Here is a 24410-nt window from a genome sequence, read left to right on the forward strand (position 1 = left end):
CTACAAAAGTGATTTTCTCTTTGTATTTTGTTGTTTGACTAATATTAATAACTCAAACAGCAGCAGTTTTATTAGGCTGCTGTCACTTTAAGACCGAATGCATGGATCCAATATAATAATACACATCCATTTTGTTTCTCAATTGTTTGCGTTCATGTAAGGGTTAGGGTTAGGTAGTCGCCATAAGCGACTGTGTTTTGAGATGGGCATTTTGACATAATTTTGTGTACAAGTGTACGTTAAAGCACAAATAGTCACGTAAGAGAATGGAATTTGGTGTTCGTATTCGTGGCTCTGTGTGTGTGTGCACAGAAAACAGCATGTGCTGCCTGAATTTAGTTCTCTTTCGCGTCTTTGTGCGCTCAAACATTTTTTCACAAATGGTTTAAAATAGCTTGAATGTTTAAACTGACAGGAACATGTGTTCTAGTTCTAAATCAACACTTCTAGTTCTAATACCTTCCAAAAGTTCCAAAGGTTTTGGTGGCTCTTGAAGAATGAAATGAATTCCAGGAAAAGTTTGCAGAACACAGGACATGCACATACACAAACAAGTGACGCAACCCAGCACTCATTTCCTGATAGAGGCCCAAAGTCCTTCCATTCCATCCTCGGCTAAATTTGGATTTCCAGCAGAGCTTGAAGCCCCTGTGTAAAGAATGTGGGCTTTGTCGTAATTCCTCTGTCTTATTGGAAGCATTAATACTCCCTCTCATTTATCTCTCTTTCTCTCAGGCTCTCCATCTCCCCCTTTCCTTCCCACTCTCACGAAGCACATCCTCCCAGTTGTGTAACCCTCTCTGGAGACCTCTATCCTGGTTTACATGTGGCCCGATGACATCATAGTTCTCCATAGGGGGGTCTAGATCGCTTTCTTTCTCTGTATTTTAAGGGGGAAGGGTGGGTCCATCCATATTAATAGATCAACCCTAGTTTCTCAATCACCCCTTCTTCTCTAGTAAGGACAAATGGATAACATGGGAATAGTTGATGCGTGAAATGTGGTCAAATATAAATATAATATGGAGGTGTGGTTTTATGCATGTTCACCCATCTATGAGGACCATCAGTGCTCATGTTAAAGGCACAGTTCACCCCAAAATTAAAATTCTTCATTCAAGCATATCATTTTGGAAGTTTGCACTTACAAGCTTGCAGATATGCACAAGTTTGATGTCTGGCCCTAACTGCTCTCTATTGTATGTCTTCGTTTTCTCTCCATATTTGAACATCTGACATTACGACATTAATGTTAAGCTTAGGAAAAGAAAGGAGTGCAAAAGTTTGTCAATCTTCTCTGGACGCCTTGTCTTTCTCACATGTTACAGTGACATAAGAAGAACAAATTGCTTGCTTAATACCATCAATTTCCTCATCCAACTATATGAATCACACAAGATGGTTTTAAGCTTTTGGCTGTTAACACATCCTTGCAAAACATCTGAAAATTTAAATCTGGTGTAACTGGCCTCCAAAAGAGTGTTAAAACCGGTTTAAACCGGGTCCTCCTTCGGCTGCCGGTAACATAGCTGAAACATGGCAGACCTTGATTAATGAACTTGACCTTTGACCTGTACACTGGGTTTCAGCCCAGTACTGAGTGACGGCATCCTGTTGAGCCCTTACACTTGGAAGCCTCGAGTCTGTTCTTAACTGAGTGAGATCTGGTTCATAGTCTTTTTAACATTAATAGTGCTTAACAGTGTTAAATGAAAACTGATATAAGAGTCAGGCAATGCTTTTTTTATCACCTCATAGATCAGCTTTTTTTTACGCAAGGCAAGGAAAGTTTATATAAATAGCACATTTCATACACTATGGCAATTCAAAGTGATTTACAGAAAGGAATTAAAATAATCACAAAGTAAAAGCAAGGAAAATTAAAACAGTTATAAAATAAACTAAAAGAGATATATGATACAGTTATAAAATTAATTAAAAGAGTAAAAAGATGATGCATAGGTAAACTTCTCATCTGGCAAAACACCGGTGTATGATATTTTTCACAACTCCCAGTTTTAACTGTGTCTGTGGTGTTATTTTAGCACCTAAGAAATCTATTGGATGTCTCCCTAAAATCAGACTGGAGGAGCAGGACTGACTCACGGGGGTAACCTTGGGTTCACTGCCCCAAAAACCAATTTGTTTGGAATGTTTTAGGAGATTCGGAGGCATTGATAGAAACATTGAGTCACAGCAGTATCAGCAAAAAAGCTGGATCCTCTTGTAAGAGGATGTGTAACATTACTTACAATAAAACTAGTGTTGTGTCCCATTTCACAAACTTTTACATTTTGTAGTAATGATGCATTCAAGTCCTCCTTTGAAGTTCGTATTTACAAGTTGGGAAGTCGTAATTACAACACCAAGGGCTCTATCATCAGCCCGGTGCAGCTACAAGTGTTTTTTGCTAGTTTCAGCCTGACGCAGTTATCATTTTCACGCCCTGTGCCACGTTGTTTAATAGCAACTGCGTTTGCGCCCATTTGTGCGCTTGGTCTGAAAACGAGGTGTGTTCTGGCGCATTGTTGACGCATTGCTATTTTGAGGCAACTGAAATAGACTGCGCAATATTTTTGGTTATTTAAAGAGCGCGTTAGTAATGTGCGCCTACAGTCGGGTCCACAACGCGCGTACACTTTGTCCCGTAGATGGTCTGTTTGCGCTTTAACCTCGTGCACGAGCAGATCCGTTTTCTCGCTAGAGAGGCGTTCAGTCTTTCCGCTTGCAAATTCCGCCATGTAAATAGCGAATCCGCCATGGCGCGAGCACAACTGGCTTTTAGATGGAATGGGAGATAAGACTCTGATTTTGCACGTTACACCCAAAACACACCCATTGCTCATTAAGAGAATAGGGACAACCCTTTTAGATCATGCACCGACCTTTTTTCCATATATTGTACCACAATCAATGGTCGCAGCTTTCTCTACATAAAGATAAAGATGCTAAAACTAGCAGCAACAAATTAGGTACGTTTAAAATGTAATTTTGTTCAAATGGAAAAACAGCAAATGGTTGTCTAAAAGTAGTGTTCCAATTTGAGACAACAGCATTCTTCTGAAATTCATATACTTGATGGCAGAGTACATAGTGTTAGGCAAATTTAGTGTGTAGTGAAGAAGTTTGAAGAGGAATTTTCAATTCAATTTGATTTACAATACAGAAACAGTCACCCTCATGCAATCTGGGAAGTGTCTTTCTCAAGAACCCAATGCTAGATCACACTTTGTAGGGTTCAAATACACAACTTTTTTTTGTTTCTTGACCTCAGCTCAGCTATACCGTTCCCAAATGTCATGTGTGGAAACTCCTACGTGGGCTGCTGTCTAACGGCTGGGATATGTCAGAGTTGACACCTACAATTAAAATTGCACATTTGTTGCGGCACGTGTGCCCGATTTAAAGCATGTCAGCAGTTGGGTCCAACAAAGGATGATGGTGATTAAACGATATGAAATATAGAGTAGTACACCACAGCAGTAAAGAGGCTTTTTTTGTAATATGGCTTCTATCTGCTCTGTTTCGGTGGCGGTAAAATGATATAGCTACGCATGGCTAGCATGTAATGTCAGTGTGTCATGTTTCTTTCTTTCCATGACTTCATCATGACTTCACTTATGGCTTGTATACACAAGATATCTAGAAGCGTAATCATGCAGTTATAATATGAGCTCCTTCGCCCCATATCGTGAGCGTAAATGAGAGATGCCCCATTGGGATCCATTTATGTCATATGTATGTCAAACTCCAGCTAAATTTCACGCTGTTTTATCACAGACAGGGGGATTTAGACACACTTAGACCGATGCACACATGTGAGTGCTGAGCGATTGAGGCTGGCGTTGTGCTCAACTGGAGGCTACCTCACACCTCAGGCATGACAGCTGGGGCCCCGTAAGCATTACATCATGGACTGATGTATCCGCGTATCACATGTCACTGGTGCTCTGACAACAAGAGCTATCAGCGCTAACAGTTTCCCTACTCCACTCACGCATTCACACAAAAATGTCTCTTGCACACACAAACCATCCTCTGTTCGGGGTCCGAAAGCTTTGTATAAATAAATTCAATATATTGTGGCAACACTCCTTAAGCCCCACATACGGGCAAGTGGAGTTGCAGTCAAACTGCACGAAATGACGTAGCTTCTCTGCTTCACCTGATAGATGATCCTGCAGTGTAATGTTGTATTCTGATACATCTGCTCCCTACTGCACCTTTATGAGCATCATACTCACCCGTACAGATGGACATGCATGTTGTTCAAAGAACTACAAATAACTTTCAGACAGTTGTGAATGAACTAACTAGCAAAAACCAGCCTGGACCTGGACGTTCATTACGCTCCAAGCTGCTATTTTCAGTAGAGAGGTTGTGAGATTATGAGGGCGTTAAATTTTTATTAAATAAAAAATAAAATAATGATGTGCATGGATAAATCATTTATAATAACCACTACAAAATTCCATAAAAAAAAAAAAGAAATGTCATTGCCATGATTTTACGGTGGTTTTGATTTTCATGCTGGTAGCAGTGATAACATTGCATGAATTAAATACAATGGCTGTTCTTAAGTGCTTTACTGATGTTTCAAACACACATTTATCTAATAGACTTTGTGCATTCAGTATGTGCATTTATTGGGAATAGAACCCGTGACCTTAGTTTTGCTACACCAGTTCCTCTACAGGGGCATTTTAGATGTAAAATTCTGATTTTTGGTAGACAAATAAAAAAACACACTCTCAGTAAGAGTGAAACTAATTGTAAATGCATTTAATATGCATATAATTTTAGTTTTTTTCCCCTATATGTAAATTTGCACAATGTAGTGCATTTTGTATTATAGTAAATGTGATGCATTAAGGGAGTGTGAAGAGAGAAGATCAAGCTAAAATGTGCATCTCAGTGTACATATAAAGTGTATACTTGCAGTCTGGTGGTTCCTGTCTAAAACAGTTGAGAGGGTGTTATATTTTTTCATTTTCAGAAAAACATAGAGTGGGCCCCTAAGGTGGCTGCATATTTGCTCGGTGAGTAAGGAATGTGGTTGCATGCCTTACTCATGAGCCAGATTCAGCTCACACACAGTAAGAGCGAGAGAGAGAGAGAAAGGGGGGGGGAGACAGAGTGAAAGTAAGCGAGAGAGGAGAGAGACAGGGCAGACTATGCTCACGGCAAATGAGCTCATTCACTCTAAGGTCACGCAGAGAGAGAGAGAAAGAGAGAGAGAGAGAAGGCGGGGAAAGACTTGAACGGAGGCTGTACAACAATAGCGAGCTCCACTTTCAGTTGTTGCCACACAGAATGAGATCGAGGAAGGATCCGTGGCGCTCCTGAGGAAAGACCACACACTTATTCTGCCCTTATTTCTGTGAGGGGGATGCAGTTGTTTCTTTCCTGTGGAGTTTCCCTCCTAGGTGTTTTTTGTAGGATCTTAAATTTTTTTGTTACCCAGCATCTTGCAGACGTGTAGTTCTTGGACTGTGGTTTGGACTAGTTGGTGCATTTTGAGTTGGTGCGGATGCCCCTAGACGTGGTCATATCCCCTCCGGAGAATTGCTTCTGGCCGGGGATCCAGGGAACAGACATGAGGCTCAAAATCAGAGTCCGTAAGATGAGGAAGGAACGCAAGCTTAGAGGTGTGTAGCATCTGTTGTCACCTGGACAGATGGTGCTTTCCCATCTGTGCCAACACAAACACGTGTATGGTTCGAGATTATGCACTATGTTTATATATTATCTAAATATTTAAAAATGACTGATGTTAAAATTCCTTTTTCAGTCTTTCTATTACCACAAATGTAAGTTAAAAAGTAAAACATTAACCTAGCATTGCTATAGTGCTCCTTTGATAATCTCCAAGAGTAGTAGCAAATTTAAATGGACATGCATTGGGTTGCTTTATATGATTTAAGTACATTAATGCTATTGCTTCGTGTGTGTTCATAGTTCACAGCCTGTGAAACGTTATGCACACATGCAAGAGTATATTTGAGTTACTATGTGTGTGCGCTCTACTGATGTCACCAAATAGAAGTTAAACAGTTGGACTTTGCCAAGCAATTTACTTTTATTGCAGTGACGTCTATGTTTTCGTAATGGCTTTAGGGCAGAAATGCAATAATTGTAATAGCGGCAACAGTTAATGATTCAATGATACAGGGTCCCGGGGTTTAACACTTCTAATCTGTCAAGCATGACACAAAGCGCCGGGAGTGATGAGGTAGCCACAAACCCCCTGCTGTTTTTTGTGTTCCTCATTGTGCAGCATGCATGTGTGCAATGATGTCATTGGGCCTTTATTGAGATGCTAATAAGTGAGTGTGTGCGCGGAGATGGGGACAGATGGGGGCTGCTCCTCAATGGCGTCATGTCTTCTGCATCTGGAGACTTGTGTGTGTGTGTGTGTCTGTTGGTGTGCATTAGTTTCATTCAGGGGCCCATCAATGCCGCTGGATGTAGAGCCTTGAATAGAAGCCTGTGTGAGAGTGCCTATAGAGCTCAGCTGAAAAGATGAAAAACAGAGGGGCTCCTAAAGATGGAGGTCAGGTGCCGCAGGACAATGAACTGATATCAAAGGCTGGAGTTAATGAACTGTGCAACTCTGTGTTATTAAACACAAATGCATCTCGATAGTTCGTGGTCTTGATAGTTCATGGCCATATCCGAAAAGTGTAACCTTTTTACCTCATCTTCTTTGTTGCACAGTAGGGGAACATGACATTGCAGCTGCAGTAGAATTTTAGGTAAGTATCCCACAAGTCTATGGTGACCCAAGCATTATACCCATACACAACCTATTCACAACTTCTGCAAATCCAGATAAATGTTTTGGTTCCTCCATACAAGAAAGGTTATTCCACTGTTCTGTTTTCAGAGAAAGCTGGATGGCAAATGGAGGGTTATGTAAGGTTTGGAGACAGAGAAAAAATCATAGAGGAAGTGTGCGAGTGGCACATTGCCTTCTCGTCCAGAGCGAGTTTGACCCTGGCACACTTCTCTTACTGAAAACACGTATGCACTCATATTCCCAGTGGTTCTGAGAAACGTCACCACTGGCCTGTTACACAACTGGAGACTATAAAAGTTACTAATGTTGCCTGAGTCCATCGTTACTGTTAGTGTGTGTCTGTGCATTAATAAAAAAAAAATTATCAGTTATAGTCCCTCGCACAACTTCTTTAACTTTACTTATTACGGTGCAATTATTTGTTAATATTTTTGCTGCAAAAGTAAAATGAGGTGTTTGTGGGTTCAACTTCAGCCAGACGTTAAGACAGATACGGAAGCTTATGGTTTCCTTGTAATCCTAACTGTCACCACCACCGCCCAGTTAGAAACGATAGCCGATGACCTCACTCAAGCATTTCCTCTCTTGGCTTTTCAACAATGTGGTGCTGTACTTGTTCCTGTTTGTGTTGCTGTGGTACAGAAACACTTTTTTTCGAGGAAGCTATATAAAGCACCCCTCTAGATCTTCGAAGCAGGACAATATTCCAGATCCTTGAGATGAAAAGAGCATCAAAGATCACTTGCAAAAGGAGATCCTGTCTGCTTGCCTTTTGAGTTTTGAGCTGTGTTCTTGCTTTCAGAGATTCCAGATGCTCATTGAAATCCTTGACCTTTTGAGTTCAAGGGAGAGGGATGGGAGGTCAGCATTGCTTTTCTGTTTTGGCCTAAGTAATGCATTTGAGAGATGTGGGATAGGAAGCTAGTTTTAACAAGCCTTAACCAGGCAAAATTTGAAATCGTAGGCATCGCTGACAGTGTTGACATAATGAGCAACATTTTTAGGTGATTATGTCACTGGACCGGTAAGGGGAGTTACATTTGGGGGAGGGGGACAGATATCCAAGATTAGATGGTTGTATCAATGTGTTTGAATGTATTTGTGTGTGTGTGTACGTGTGTGGGGTTTGGGGGGAAGGGTGCATTTGAACCTGTATGGGGGTTGTAGAACATTTGGTCGGTAGTCATTCATCTACCGCTAGTTTCGAGAGCGTATGGAGGAGGCTCCAGGGGCCCGTTGGTTCTGCTTGAGTGACATGCAAATCACCTCTCAGTCTTCTGTGCTGAGAGATGATGTCATTGTACCGACCGTTGCCATTAATAGCAGGAAACAGACAGGTTGTCGCTCAAGCTCTTAAAAAAACAAGCACCTCCAAACATACAGTAATTGTTTAGATGGTGATTTATGCATGGGTAAGAGGGACAGGTGTTCCATGTTGTCCGTTAGTGCAAAGCAGGTGGCTTTTTAAAATTCACAGTTTGTTGAAATATGATGTCACCCTTGTATAGACTCTAGATGATGTTCTGAGCATGGCTTACATTTCTTTTTTGTAAACCTTCTTATCACCTCACTCTATATTTGCCATGACTCATTTTATTGACTTGTTCATTTTAACTCCTCCATCCCACCCAGATCTGTTTAACACAGTCACTTTTGTTTGGACTATTTCACTGTTTCCTGGCTGGGACGAAATGATTTCATGGCTCCCTGGTTGACTGCTGTGTCTGCACGCTCCCAGGGTTACCATGTCCCAAATTCTCATGAAGCTCATCTGAGATTAAGGTCTTAACCCATCTGCTGGGGCTCACACTTTCTGGCAGCATTGCACAGCTCGATGAAGACTTAACTTTCTTCCTCTGTAAATCCATTCCACGTTTCCATCTTTCCCTGTTAAACTAATACATTCTAGTTCAGCTTCATGCACAATGTGAATGCTTATAGTTGTAAATGCAGTTGCGAATTTATACATTGCATTTGAATGTGTGTATGTTGTTGCCCATGCACCCAACACCCTAGAGCTATGAATCAAGGGCTTGGTCTGCACCTGTGACCACCCTCATTCTCTAAGCCTGACGCAGTTGTTCAGTTGAGGATATTAGGTCATTCAGGAAAAGGAGCTCCAGCAGACAAATGCCAAAACTGGAGCCACCCGCCTCTTAAAGAGACAGGATCCTTCATTAGGCCAACTGGCCTTTGCTCACTTGACTGCTATGTTCATACATGCACTGACCTAGATTGGCATAATCTTGTTCATAACATCTGAATCCTCTCTTTATGGGTTTTTGACAAATGATGTTTGACATCAACATGTCCTTTGTTAGTATGAAAGGTTTTGACTTGAATTATGCCCTTTATTATTATAGGTTGCAGCTTCTTTGTTCAGTTCTTTGTCCTGCTTGAGAGATTTTGAGTTGCATCCCATGCATAATGACTGCAAAATCCAGCATTCTTGTTGGTCTTGTCTTTCTTTTATTACATAGGTAGGGGTAATTTTGTTCTTAATGTGTTCTCTCTTTTTTCTCTGTTTCTTCAGGTGGTTTTGCAGCATTCTCGTCCTGTTTTCCAGGCTTGTGTGAAGGCAAGCCAGTGGCCACTCTGCCTATGAGCTTGTCTCAGCCATGTTTGCCTGTGGCGAACGTTGGTCCCACCCGAATCCTGCCCCATCTCTACCTAGGCTCACAAAAAGATGTGCTCAACAAGGTACGACTGACTGTAACTAATATCTTGGAATGTTAGATAATTTTTCCAAATAATTGTTCACATATTTTATCCAAAACAGAAGTAATGACGCTACATAATTCTTACCCTGGTTCTTTGCACTCTCAGGATCTAATGGCTCAAAATGGCATCACATATGTATTAAATGCAAGCAACACTTGCCCAAAGCCAGAGTTCATCTCCGAAAGCCATTTCATGCGTATACCCGTCAATGACAACTACTGTGAAAAACTCCTGCCATGGCTAGACAAAACCAACGAGTTTATTGGTAAGAACCTGCTTGTAACAATAGAAGGTTGTTTTAACACTTGATTATATGTTTTCCTTTGCTGATTGAGTTTTTTTATGTGAACTTCACGTTAGCATGAAAAATGAGCAGCATGCCCTGTTATGATATCAGGAAGAACAAATTTGATCCTCAACGCATATTTGCAGAAATGATATGTTTTTTTTTTTTTCTGGCTTGTCACTGAGGAGGTATTTGGTTGTCTTGCATGTTTTGTGTTTTCTCACGTTTCCCCTCTCCCTTTCAGACAAAGCCAAGGTTTCCAACTGTCGAGTCATTGTCCATTGTTTAGCTGGCATCTCCAGGTCCGCCACCATCGCCATTGCTTATATCATGAAGACAATGGGCTTGTCATCAGATGACGCATACAGGTAAACTCACTCAGACACCCTGCAGCTTAAATTGCACGGCCTCAGAAAAAACTTTTTCTGCTACCTGTAATTTTATATCCATTTACTGCAACATGTCAAATGGATCACATAGAAACAAGTAAACAATACCTGTTGAAGCCTTCTTAAACACATATTTTTGTTTAAGGCCTTTACAAGCTCACATGATGAGTCTTTGTGTTGAAGATGTCTTCCTATCCTTACATGCGGATTTGTCCCTAGGGTAATCATTCTTACTCTTCTTGTGTTTCCAGGTTTGTGAAGGACCGCAGACCTTCAATATCACCCAACTTCAACTTCCTGGGACAGCTGCTGGAGTTTGAGAAGGGTCTGAGGTTGCTAAAAGCTCTGTCCTCAGGTCAGGAGAAGTTGGAGCAGTTAAAGGAATTATCAGAACCTAGAGGAGAATCTTCAAGTGATCCTGAAAAGGGCCGTCTGGAGGCGGAGAAAGACCGCACAGAATTTGACGTTAAGCTACCTTCTCCAACCTCCCTCCAGCAGGGCTTTAATGGCTTGAATCTTTCGGCAGAGCGTATCCTGGACACCAACCGTCTCAAACGCTCTTTCTCACTTGACATCAAATCTGTCTACGAGCCCAACCACTGTCCTCGTCTCGCACCTGTGCATACCGAAGATGTCCCCAAACTCTGCAAGCTGGATAGCCCAGAGGCTGGAGAAGCCAATGGTGTATGCCAGTACTCACCTGTTTCAGTCAGCCCCGGTTTAGCTGAATCTCCAGGCCTCTTTCCTGAGAGCAGCTCCAGACCTCGTTCACGGAGGAAAAGCAAGCACAATGGTAGCAGTGCTGGAAGTTCTCCTGTGCACTCGCACAGCCTAAACTTCGGACGGTCACTCCCTGCACACAAAAGTCCCAGTCTTGATGACAATCTGAAGCCCTCGCTGCTGCTCAGCCTTCCCACTGTGGGCACCGGGCCCATGTGGACCAAGCATAGAGACACCGTTCAGGCCACAACCCCTGTTACGCCAACAGGCGAAGCCCCTTGGTTCTACAGTTCGGAGTCAATGAACAGTAATGGAGGTGGAGGAGGAGCAGTACACTTTCCTACGCTAGGCTGTAGCAGTCTCCCTGGGCCGTGTGAGGCTGTGCGTCTGCGGGAGAAGGTGGGGGAACCACGGGACTCGAGGGGCAGCTGGCACGAGGATGCTCCCACTTCCTGTGCTGCCGATAAGCAGTTTAAGCGGCGCAGCTGTCAGATGGAGTTTGAAGAGGGGATATCAGAGACACGTTCAAGGGAAGAACTGGGAAAGATCAGCAAGCAATCCAGCTTCTCTGGGAGCATGGAAATCATTGAAGTATCCTGACATCACCTGCTCAGCCCCTGAGGACTTTTACACATAGGCAGCGGACAGGCGCCACTTATGAGCAAGGATGAGTGAGAGTGGGCCTGGAGAGGCTGTTGTGTGGAACATTCATATTAGTTCATAGGCTTGTCGATAATGACTGGTTCTCAGAAAAGTGACACTTTTTTTTTTTTTTTTTTTTGTCTTTTTAAGCCAGTGGAACCTGACGCAGATTGACTTTGCTTTTGACTTTCTACTGTTTTTAAGCCATAGCCATCCCCAGATGACAACGAGCTGAGACTCCAGTTGCAGAATCCCTTGTTTCCTCACTCTAGAAACAGACCCCCAGGTTTCCTCATAAAAGCTTTTCCAGCCTTTTGGTGTATTGAGAATCAAGCATGGCTGTTATGCTTACACTTGTTTCTTTTATTATGCCATATTATGAAGTTACACCGCCACAGCACAAGGAGTCAGCATAGACTAAGCCTTGGTGGTACATGCTTTTACTGGCTGAATGAAGGCCTCTTTGTGCAGTTCTCTTGTCCACCCTGGTCCTGTATCCTAGCATTCATGGAATCCTGGAGGAGGAACCAGGCATGTCATGAAGGAAACGCATTGTGGGCATTTTCCCATAATGTTCTGTCACTCTTTTGTTACCCAGATTTCAGGGTCTTGTTCTTCCCTTCCTGTGCCCAAGTGGTGATGCTCGAACTGTTGTGCAACCCACGTTCCTCTCACCGAGCATGCTTCAAGGCTGCTGTTTTCTTTACAAACAAATAGTATATGAACTATACACAGTGATTTCAATGGATGTTTTTTTTTTGTTTTGTTTTTTTTTGTCATTTTTCTTAGTTACATTTTTAATTTATTCTACTGGTTCATTCTGGTAATGAGAAATAATATAAAGATTGTGGAGTTTTTATTTTTCCTCTTTTTTCAGTGTTGATCTTTCTTTTTCAGTGATATTTACGAAAATACACTTGCAAGACCGATATGGAACTACAAGCAATATGTTTTCACTTATTGTTCTCCTTTTTGTTCATAAGAGAGTGCGGTTATTACCAGGAATTATCTGATGTTAAAATGCACTTTCTTTTGCTTTAAGTGGGATGTTTTTGGATGTTCTCATTAAAAGGGTACCACAACGCTTTACAAAAAATCATGTGTAACCATTTATGTCCTGCGGTGTGCGTCACAAACTAAAGCATTTGGTATGGCTTTCATTTGTCTCTCCAGCCTGCTGGCTTGAATTATTAAAGACTTTAATCCAGCATGAATAATCTAGAGTAATCTAGAAGAATATGTATGATACCCCAGAAACTCATTTTGATTTTCAAGAATTTGATTTTTGTATTAACAAGCACACAAGACAAAATGAAGGGAAAAAATGACAGGGACTCTAAAGGGGTTTGTCTGTGTTCCCCATTTGTTCTGCATATTTATGATATTATTTATTGTTTGTTTGGGTCTGATTGTGGGAGGATGTATGATGGATGTTGTGAATGACCCTTTGCAGATGCTCATATAGACTGGCGTCTTGGAGAGGAGATAAGCCCCTAACCTTTAAATCCACGACTGCGCACCCATATTAAATAAGTATACACAACTAGATGCATTTTTAAACCTGACTGATGATCTGACAGAGTTATGTCTGTTGATCATCTAGTTTCTATTGGATCATAAACTTTTTATGTAAAACCAATAACTGATAAGAACATAATCTGCTCTATGGTGACAATACATTCGGCTTGCTTTTTTCTCAGGGGAGCTTTTGATGACTCAATTACAAATCTGGGCTCAGAGCTTTCTCTTTCCTGTCCTTTTCATTCATTCTCTCTCTTTTGCATCAATTTCTTTCCTACTCTTTCTCTCCCTTTTCCCCTTTATCCTCTCCATTTCTCTCAGAATCTCTACAACGCTCCAAAGTTTAAATATAACACAGAAAGGGTGTGTGTGTGCAAATGTGAATGGGAATGCCCTCTCCATGGGAGATAGTTCAGCAATTTATTTATGTCTGTATTTTTTCAGTTAGCTTTTCTGAATGGCAAATCTTGTATTTTGTGCTGCTGTAATTGTTTTCTTTGTGTGAGACATTACCTGTATTTCCTTTTCCTTCCCTGTACTATATTTTTAAAGACATTGTTATCATTATTTAAAACATGTAATAAAAAGATGCAGGCTGTCCTTTTTTGCTGAAATTGTTAAATAGTTGGCAACTAATTATTATTATTATTATTACTATTATTATTATTATTATTATATGTTGTGTGAATAGCATCGTATCAACAAAACTAATTGAGATAGGGAATTTTTTAAAGAAAAAATCTTGATACCTTAGGCTGCTTGACGCAAAATACCTCAGGTTCTTTGGAAAAGGCTTGTTCCTCCCCATGTACCCATTTTGTGATGATGATGAAACAAAATACAAACATTACAAAATATGAAAAAGTTTCGTGATTTCTTTTCCTTTTATTTTTGTATTAACATGATCTTGCATGTGCAAGATAAGAGATTTCCAAAAGTTATGAATGATCAACATTATAATTTATTTATGCATATTGCAAATGGTTTTCTAACATTCTATTAACAGGTTTACATGAAGAAGTTTGTAGGCATTGTTACCAAAGCTTTTTTGATAATGTCCATGCAGACAGTAAAAAGGTAAAGATTTCTTTAATTGGAGCAAAAATAATGGGCATCTGCATGTCCATTGATTCTCAGTATGGAAATAAAGCTGTGAAATATCTTTTATGTAAACATTTCAGGTTTCAGAAGGTAGGTTTTATATAAATAGTTATATATAGGTCCTATCATGCTTTTTCACTTTTTCAACTTTATTTAGTCAGTAATGTTGCTGTTTGAGCATTAAAAAGATCTGCAAGGTTACAAAGCTCAAAGTCCACTCCAAAAGGAAGTATTTTATTTAACAGAATCCACTTTTCAAGAACTACAACGAATGTCTTCGTTTAGACTACAACACGATTTTTACGGATCTTAAGAAGTTATAACGTTCCTCATTTAAATAAACCCCGGCCAAGGAATACGCAAAGAAAGTTGGCGTGGCCTGCTTGAGCTGTGCTATAGAAGATGAAGAGTGTTGTCGCTGTTTTTTCCGTTGCTATGATAGCTCTGATGCAAATGAAGGGCAAAGCTTTGCCTCCGCTAGCCTGCTAACTAAAATTACAGTATTGATGTAGTGTTTACTTTAGCTTTTGTAAGCTCTTGCTTTCGTTCCCTGCCCCTTAGGAAATTATTCATGATTTTGTGATCGATTACTGTTTGTATTACCATATTTTTCCGACAAATATGATTAAATGGTGGATAACATCGTATCTATAAGAAAATTACCACAAAAAAAACAGACCACTCTGAAACATCAGTGGCTTCATCGAAAAATGCATTCAACCAGACTAGGTAGAGAGGAGCTGTAATGTAAAATATGTGAAAAATAATGTGTTTTTTGAACAATCAACTTAAATAGCCAGTGATGATGACAAAAATAATGAACAGCTGAGAAGATGAATCCAATGAAACTAAAGAGTGGTGGGAAACAAAGACAAAGAAACACATGTGACTGATGAAAACAAACTGAGTCCATGAAAACTACAACAAACTGAACATAACTGTGACAGTAACGAGACGATGCGTCGTAACGTTGACGCTATGGGAACGGCCCCAGGCATGACCAGTGTCTGAAATATGTGGAAACACACCAATTGATTGAAATATGGTAGCCCTATAACGTCACATGTAGTACCCGTTAATATAAAAGGGTGCCTTCCTTAGACGTCATCAGCTTATTGTCTGAAGGAGGTGTGCAGGCATGCCTGAAGCATGGCAACTAGATGCAGCGTCTCTTTCTCTCTCAGGGAACCAGGGTTATATTCATAACATAGATGTTCCCTTTCAAGGTAACTCATTGCTGCGCCATAACGCTGAAGCTATCGGAACGTTAATACCCACTTCACCATGCTGAACAAGTGTAAAGATATGCACAATCCTAGTGAACTAGCACCGATAACTCAAGGGACTTACACTGGAATTAAATGCCAAAGTCCGTTCAGCCACATCACCGTGACATGAAACAATGACCTTATTTCCTTGAAGAGCTAACAACCCAGCCAGTGAAATTCCCGAAGCTCAATGCTCTTACCTACTCCTAGGAGCAGAACTTACCAGGGAAATCCCCCAACAGCCTAACAATGCATGATATACTGAAATACTATCGCAACTCTACACATCCTCAACCCTTTACTACCTCTTAAGCACTAGGAATGGTCGTAAAGAAGGGATTATGCAAGGTAACTCCTAATCTGTACAAGTCTAAGGTATATGCTTCCCTCATTATCACCTCCAGGTCCAAACTGGAGGGGTGACAGATGAGGCAGTGGGACGCCAGTGGTGGTATTGCCCAGTCAACCTAACCTGTACCAGCCCTAAAGACAGCTTACCAAAGAGGCTCAGAGAGAGCCATACAACTCGATATTGCTGTCTAGAAGGAGCTCTGGGGAGCGGAGGCCTCGCATGATAACCCTAGAGCGAGAGGAGCCCTGTCTATGTTCTACCCTAAAGACATCTTACCAAGGAAACTTACATGGAGCCCTTAACACTTAATATCAATGTCTAGAAGGAGCTCTGGGGAGCGGAGGCTTGTCTTCACTCTACCCTAAAGACAGCTTACAATGGACGCTCACAGGGAGCCCTTCACACTTGATGTCACTGTTTAAACTGAGCTCCGGGGAGCAGAGGCCTCAGCATGACGACCCTTTAGAGGGAGGAGAGGTCTATCTATGCTCTACCCCAAAGCTACACTTGGGAAACAACAACTGATGAAATGGGACACGAGAAGCAGAATAGGCCATCTTCTTTCAGCTATGTCTGGCAACACTTCATATGCAATTTGAAAGGAGCATACACTTCTAACTGCGTATTTCTCAAGGAGAAGCGACATGCGATAAAGTGGGAAGCGGATTTGCCCATGTTTCCTCACCAGAGCCAGTGCATAACTATAAACACGGGAAGAGTATATACATTTACATTTTTACATTTATTCATTTAGCTGACGCTTTTATCCAGAGCGACTTACAATTGCTATATATGTCAGAGGTCGCACGCCTCTGGAGCAACTAGGGGTTAAGTGTCTTGCTCAGGGACACATTGGTGTCTCACAGTGGATTCGAACCCGGGTCTCTCACACCAAAGGCATGTGTCTTATCCATTGCGCCACCACCACCCCATATAGCTACTACTTCTGAATTCGCCCACTGGGAAGACAACAACTGATGAATTCGGGTGTGAGAAGCAAAATAGCCCATCTTCTTTCAGCTATGTCTAACAACCATTCATATGCAAATATGAAAGGCGCATATACTCCTATCTCCGTAGTAAGTAATGCAAAAAGCAGACCTTACACAGCCCCTGCACAAGTAGGATATACGTCCAAGGTTCTCCTAGAGAAGCGAACAAACAAAAACCTGTATTTGCACAAATCTCCAAGTATGAGAGAGTAAAAAGGGCAATAGCGCTGAGAAAAGCTCTATCTGCTCCTAAACTTCTCCATAGGAAAAACCCTGCGGGTCCATGAAAGCCAACATCAGCATAGGCTGGAGAGGGAGGAGCCTAAAGCGAGTTTCCTCTGCTACATACTACTTCAGAAACGAGAGCAGAGCTTCCCCACAACGACTCATCACAGTGTGTGCATGTACAGCTCCCTCAAGAGCTGACAGCATTCACTCCGCTCTCAAGCTTACATTTACAGGTGATATCTTCACACACACACACACACACACACTTAAAGGTGCTCTAAGTGATGCGACGCGTTTTTTAGGCCCAAACATTTTTTGTCACATACAGCAAACATCTCCTCACTATCCGCTAGCTGCCTGTCCCCTGAACACACTGTAAAAAAACGCGGTCTCTCTAGACACCACAGGCTCCACAAACTGCAACAAAAACAAACTGGGCTCACCCGCACCACGAAACATAACAAACAGTGCTCCAGCCAATGACTGACAAGAAGCATTGGAGGGTGGGGTTTGGGGGTTAGTGCGCGTGCACATGAAGGGGGTGTGTGGAGGAGAGAGAAGCATGAAGAGGGAAGTTTGAATTATGGCCGACACACGACCAAAGAGACGACGTTTCGATGAACAAATTGCAAAGAAGAGGGACAAGGATAAGGGACAAGGATAAGGAACGCGTGAAGTCCCGAATTTACATCGGAAAAACCTTCGAAAGGTGGCGAGAACTCCGCCGGCAGAAGGGCTTCCAATCCGACATTCAGTTTCTCTGTTTTTGCAGAACAGGTAAATCCATCTTTCTTTCTAAACTGACGTTCATGATCGCCAAACCAACACAAGGATGTAATTGGCTAGAACTATGCAGTCAGCGTTAACTTTGGTGAATACAACATATATGTTTCAGCTAGCGATCAATCTCTATTGTAAATGATCAAGCAAATTCACAGTAGGGTGACAATTTGTGTGAATGACTGTTTTCACCCACGGTTTGTTATGGATTTGAATGTTCATTTATAGGCTATTGACAACTTTGACTAAATTTGTTTACGCCGCCGCCGTTGTTTATGCTCACTGGGAAACGCGAAGCTAAAGTTATCTTGCTATTATTGCGTCCTTTTACGGGAGCTATAGTTATAACCTCAGGTGGCGAAACGATTAAGATAATGTTTCTCTTTTTCTGCATTCTGTTCTGCAATATATAAAAGCATTTATCTAACTTGGCGACATTACACATTGAATGAAATATCAGTAAAACTTAACTTTGTTTGTAGTGACTATTTTGACTTTCCTTAATGCCGGAAGGGAGGGGAGGAGGGAGTAGACGGGATGAGGAGGAGGGAGGGTCTAGCTAGCCTCCGTTTTGTTTGACAACAATTCGAATGTGAACAAGAAGTTACGACTCCCGGGATCGCTTAGAGCACCTTTAAATAAATGGATCCTCAAGACCATCTAAGGGAGGCACCCTTTTATACTCCGGGGCGTATAAAGTACAGTACAGATACTTGTGTTAAAAAATACTCTGGTAAAAGTAGAAGTACTGATTTAACTTCTTTACTCAAGTAAAAGTAACAAAGTACAGGCTTGGAAATTTACTTAAAGTATTAAAGTAAAAGTAGCCTTGCGAATGACAACCATTTTTTTATGCAAAGCTACATGGACCACACAAATGTTACTAGAGTGCAAGCTGAGAAACCTAAGAACCATGTTCTCAAGCAGTGAACAACACATCGTGGAGCAGAGAGGACACTGACAAGGTGTTGACAGACAGGACAGACCAGGCTATTTTTTATATGAAACAAAATCTTACCTTTCAAATGTAGTCATTTTTTAAAGAAATTTTAACAATAAATACTGTTTTGTGGCTCTTTAATGTGTCGTGACAGATCACTGTAGAGCCTCAGTTGAAGCTGCTCGTGAACCGATCATCTCTTCCTTCTAGTTCATTTATAGCATCAAATAAACATGAATGAACATAAGACGTCGGTACACTTCGTTTTTCAAGTTTAAATCTTCCAATGTTAATCTACTAACTCTCCTGACTGCTTTGTCGGACAAAATGGTGGATTATGACTGGTAAGATCGCCTGTCAGTCAAACTCCCTGCAAAGGGTTGATGATGCAAAAATAATGACTTCACTGAAATTATTTGAAACGAAAGTAACGAGCCAATTTTTTAAAATGTAAGGAGTAGAAAGTACCGATATTCATGTTAAAATGTAAGGAGTAAAAGTAAAAAGTCGGCACAAAAATAAATAGTAAAGTAAAGTAAAAATATCTGAAAAATCTACTTGAGTACAGTAACGAAGTATTTGTACTTCGTTACTTCCCATCTCTGCATTATATGGCTGCCATCTGTCAATCACTTGGCATGTTTCCACACATGCTTCAGACACCTCACCTGGGCAGGCATTCCCATAGCACCAATGTTATGACACAGCGTTGAGTTTCCTCGAAAGGGAACAGCGTTTTCCAAAATTGAGTACACTTTAAAAAATGCTGGGTTGTTTCAACCCAAATTTGTGTCAAATATGGACAAACTCAGTCGTTGGGTTAAATTTTTTTTTATTAAAATGTTTAACCCAACGGTTGGGTTTGTCCATATTTGACTCAAATTTGGGTTAAAACAACCCTGCATTTTTTTGAGTGTAGCAAATATGTTCAAATAAGGTTGGGGACGCAGGGAAAATACATGCTAAATGCAACCAATTAATTGTACATGAAATAAAATGGTTGTTTGTAATAATTTTTGGCAGCTTCTGTGAAAGAGGAGAAGGTGGTAGAGGTGGCATAAAAACTGCCATCACACTAAAGGCCCATTCACACCAATGACGATAACTATAATAATAAAGATATAGTTGTAAAAATCATTCTAAATATAAAAGAATAGCAGAGTCTAACGGATTTTTTCCAGTTGATGAATGATAAAAACATTGACAGCCAATCAGAATCCATCCTGCTTCAAAGGGCTCAAGCATTTATTCACAGCGCAAATAAACAGAACAATATCGTCCGCTTGTGTGGATGCTAATATAGTTATCATTATCTGTATAGTTATTGTTCTTGGTGTGAATGAACCTTAACAGTGGTTACAATTCATACCCAGCTGCCCACTTGCAAGCTGCGGGGTCAAGGTGAAACGCAGTGTTAAAAGGCCCTCCGTATAACCAGGAACACTAAATCCTGTGGGAAAAGGATGAAAAATTCCCAGCTTCCCACTCGAGAATACCATTCTGTTGTCGCTCAGCTTGGGGGTTTTTCGTTGTCATGTTTTTGAACATGAGCACAGTGAATGAGTAACTTTGTGGGTATATCTGCAGCCTTTGGTCAAAGTAATTTGTTAATAGAACAAATTTTACTTTGTGCAAACAAAATAAGGGATGTGATGTGGGTGATTCATACATGCACCCGTGTGACGTATTCAGATGTTTGTTGAGTAAGTCAAGTGAGGCAGTGTGTTTGGACTGCGTGTTCTGAAGAGATAATGATTACGGAAGCCCAGCTGACGATGACCGCATGATGACATGCAGTCCACACAAAAGACTCTCCTGTCTTCCTCCCTCACATCACAGTCAAAGCTCAAACATTCACTTTTAACATGCATGCTGTGGCCACAGGTCATCCTTGTTGCTTCCAAATGGGTACAAAGAGAAAAATAGCAAAAGTTAATGATACATTATATATTAAATAGCTTATTAAATATTATAGAATGCAGAAATATTATATATAACATTATTATTGCATTCTAAATATATTTGACAGGACTAATTTTGTGTAAATTTAGTATAAAGTGCTTTTGTCAGCTAACATTAATTAAGGATTAGAAAAACATGATCATTTTCTTAATGTTATTAGAAATGACATTACAATTATAATTTATATAATTTCTTAATAGTTATTATAAAGTGTCACCAGATATATTCATATACATTTTATATATTATTTTGCACCAAATATTACATTTTTCTTGTTCTCATTAGAGCGATTATTAATAATTTCACTCATCACTCCTTACACTACATATTCAGGCTATTTGAAAGTTGTCTATTTCCAATGTCCCCTTTGTTTGTTTTAGTGTATGTGCAACGAGCAGATTCTGTATCACATGGTTAATAAACGGGTCAATGATCAGGTTTTAAAAGGCTCTTCAAAATATTACAGTAAAATACGTTATAGAATAACAGTGAATTATGTTATAATATAATAAACTATATTTAATTCTGCCTACTTAACATTTTGGAGGATTTTGTCTGAGTGCAAGAAAATTGTGTTATTGTAAGCTATTGGATACGAGAGTGACAAGTTCCAATGAAGCTGATTGTTCCCAGATGCAGCCATGTTGTGTGCCAGAGAGCTCTCGGATCCCAGAGTTTATATACGGCAACTTATAAAACTGTTACATCATAGCAACAATTCTCTTCAATTCCGTTTGCTGGAGTCGGTAGGTAACTTTCCGTGGGATTTCTTGCCCCATTGCCTGTGTCCTCAAATGACCGTAAATCAAAAAGCATGTGAAAATGCTTCTTCACTGTAAAAGAAAAGCCGCAGAGACTTACCATAATACATTTTATAAACTTCTGGTGCCACAAAATTATGTATTCATGCACTTTATGACATTGCTGCAGTTAGTTAGTGTGGCCGCAATGTTCCAATATAGTGTCAATTAAAAAAATAAATAAAGTGCCATAATATATATTTCCCACTGCCCTGAAAATAACCACTATAACTCAATGGAAAAGTGTAATTATTTGATTTGACTGCAGGCAAACATTGAGTGCTAATTAAGTGCTAACGCTACAAGATACCCTGCGTTATGAGACCTTCAAACTGTATTAAAGTATTTTTTGCACATTCAACAAACACTGTACACACTTTGGTGTCCTTTATTGTTTTGTTTTTTTTGTTTTTGTTTTCTTTTTTTACGAATTAAAGGCAAAAATCTCATATTTTTGTTCTGAGAACAAAAAAAATTACAATCAATTATTAAGTGTAATTAATTCTAATATCATAATTGTTGTAAAATATTTTTTTTCATTTTAACATGATTTTCCCTCTAATTTACAATAAAAATAAACAATTCAAAAAATTAAGATATCAAAGTAACATTATATTCACCTTTTGTACATTTTCTCAATATTTACTCTAACTCTGTAACCAAAGATATAATAAGAAAAAGAAAATAGTATTTTTTTTTCCCTTTTCAGTTAAATATAAGTTTATTAACAATTAAAAACCAACATTTTGCAAATCACCAAAATCAGATTAGTATTTAAATTATATTTAGATATTTTGCGAATAGGTCACATGATTGTAAGTAGTTTCGAATAGAAAATTAATAGAATATAAAATAGCTCATAATATAATTTTATTTGACCTAATGAAGCTGGTAAAAAATGATATGATCAATAAGTTATGACAACATATATTTTATATTGATTTAACTCATCAAAATAAGTTAAGCAATTTGTTACTTTTTTTTCCCCAACAGATTCAACAAAAAAAAATTAAGTCAGTTTATTGTAATGTAAGTTGAAATGACTTAAACATCCAAGTTTATTGTACTTAAAAATTGAAGGCAAATTTTTTTTTACAGTGTATTTTTTTTTTTTTTTTTTGTGCCATCCAAGCCATATACTTACTCCTTACATCAACTTTTCACCACATTTTTTAAACCTCTGTATGGTGCTGCCATCTATTGGTGGTTGGTGATGTTGTTGTCATCAAGAAGGCCAAACAGGGGTCATGTATTATTCAGTACACCTCCTTCCACATACATCATCTCTGCTCTCCTGAGATTTCAATGATGCCAGTGTAAGGAGACACCATCTATAATTGTCAGGTGGGACAGCTGTGCACTTGAAACACAGGTAGGGCTGAGTCCTCAGGCGCCGAGCACATCGCTCAGGGAAAGACAGGAGACGACGTGTCTGGAATCAGAGATATGTGTATTGATTTGTACAGTATTCGCACAAGGTAAATGTCTAAAGTGAATCAACCTTGTGTGCTAAGATTTCATGTAAGACCTGGTCATAACCTTAAAGAGATTGCTCTGTCATCTTTTGCTCATCCTCATGGCATTACAAACCCAAAGAGATGTTCAAAAAGCTGCCTTTTTCCATAAAATGAAAGTGAATGAGTACTGGGGCTAACAAAAATAAGCACTACAAATAGGCTTCCTATGCTATATATATAGTCTTTGTGTGAGGAACGGAGTACAATTTTCTTCAGAATTTGTTGAAAATCTAGTCAGGAGAACTTTTTTGCTTGAGTCATTGAATTCAACAAAACTTTAGGTGGCATGTACGTTTACACGACAACGATATGCTCAAAACTGAGAAGTTTTTCCTTTGAGTTTTCCTCGTACAGACGACACCGTTGTCAAAACGATCCCCATTCACACGGATCCACGAAAACGACTGAAAACGCTGTATTCTGCTGCCAGGCCATTAGATGGCGATGAAACACTAGACTGTTATACGCATGTGCATGACTTCATCGTCTTCAGAGTTCCGCATTTTTGTTGTTTACACGGAGACCGTTTTAAAAAACGTGCACTTTGAAACCCATTTTCAAAAGTTCGCATTTTCAGGCACCCAAAACGCCTTTGTCGTTTAAACAAACGGCCAAAACGCATAAAAAGTTTTACGTTTTTAGTTGAAAGCTGTCTGGTGTAACCAGCTCCTGAGTATAAACTGATGAGCCAAAACATTATGACCAGTCACAAGTGAAGCGAATATCGGATATATCCTCTCCTAACAAGGCCACATATTAAGGTCTGGGTGGAGAAGATGGTAAGCAAACAATCAGTTCTCGTAATCAATGTGTTGGATGCAGGAAAGATGGGCAGGAATACAAATCAGAGCGACGTCGACAAGGGCCAAATTATTATGGCAAGGCGACTGGTTTAGAATATCTCTGAAACGGTGAGGCTTGTGGATTGATCCCGGTCAGCAGTGGTGAGAATTTACCAACTGTGGTCCGAGGAGGGAAAAACCAAAAACCGGTGACAGGGTGTTGGATGCCCAAGGCTCATCGATGCACGAGGAAATGAAGGCTATCCAGTCTGGTCAAAGCCAACAGAACTGTGGCACAAGGCAGACAAAATTTGAATGATGGTTATGAGATAAATGTGTCACTATTGCGTATGGGGCTGTGTAGCCACAGAGTGATTGGAGTGCTCCTGATGACCCCAGCAAGGTCGCCTGGTCCGATGAGTCCTGCTTTCTCTTACATCACATGGGCAGACGAGTACATGTGCGCTGTTTATCTGGGGAAGTGATGGTACCAGGATTCACTGTGGGACGACAAGCCAGTGGAGGGAGTTTGGCAATATTCTGCTGGGAAACCATGGGTCTGGCCATTCATGTGGACGTCAATTTGACTCGTGCCACCGACCTAAACATT

The 24410-nt window shown here is 40.2% G+C and overlaps 1 protein-coding gene across 3 annotated transcripts in view; it reads left to right on the forward strand.

The window, feature by feature from the left end:
- dusp8a (dual specificity phosphatase 8a) overlaps positions 1–13678 on the forward strand; it is a 51779-nt gene extending 38101 nt beyond the window's left edge. For 2 of the 3 annotated variants that reach the window (XM_082160451.1, XM_082160452.1), the window contains exons 4-7: positions 9333–9499; positions 9626–9785; positions 10051–10174; positions 10447–13678. In XM_082160451.1, the coding sequence (XP_082016577.1) occupies positions 9333–9499; positions 9626–9785; positions 10051–10174; positions 10447–11515 (1520 nt within the window). In that variant the 3' untranslated portion in view covers positions 11516–13678. Of the gene's footprint in view, positions 1–4734; positions 5649–9332; positions 9500–9625; positions 9786–10050; positions 10175–10446 lie in introns of those variants that run through there. The other variant, XM_082160453.1, reaches the window with a different exon arrangement.
- The last annotated feature ends 10732 nt before the right edge of the window (positions 13679–24410 follow it).

The sequence above is a fragment of the Leuciscus leuciscus genome (assembly GCF_965113295.1).
Source record: "Leuciscus leuciscus genome assembly, chromosome: 25".
NCBI lineage: Eukaryota > Metazoa > Chordata > Actinopteri > Cypriniformes > Leuciscidae > Leuciscus > Leuciscus leuciscus.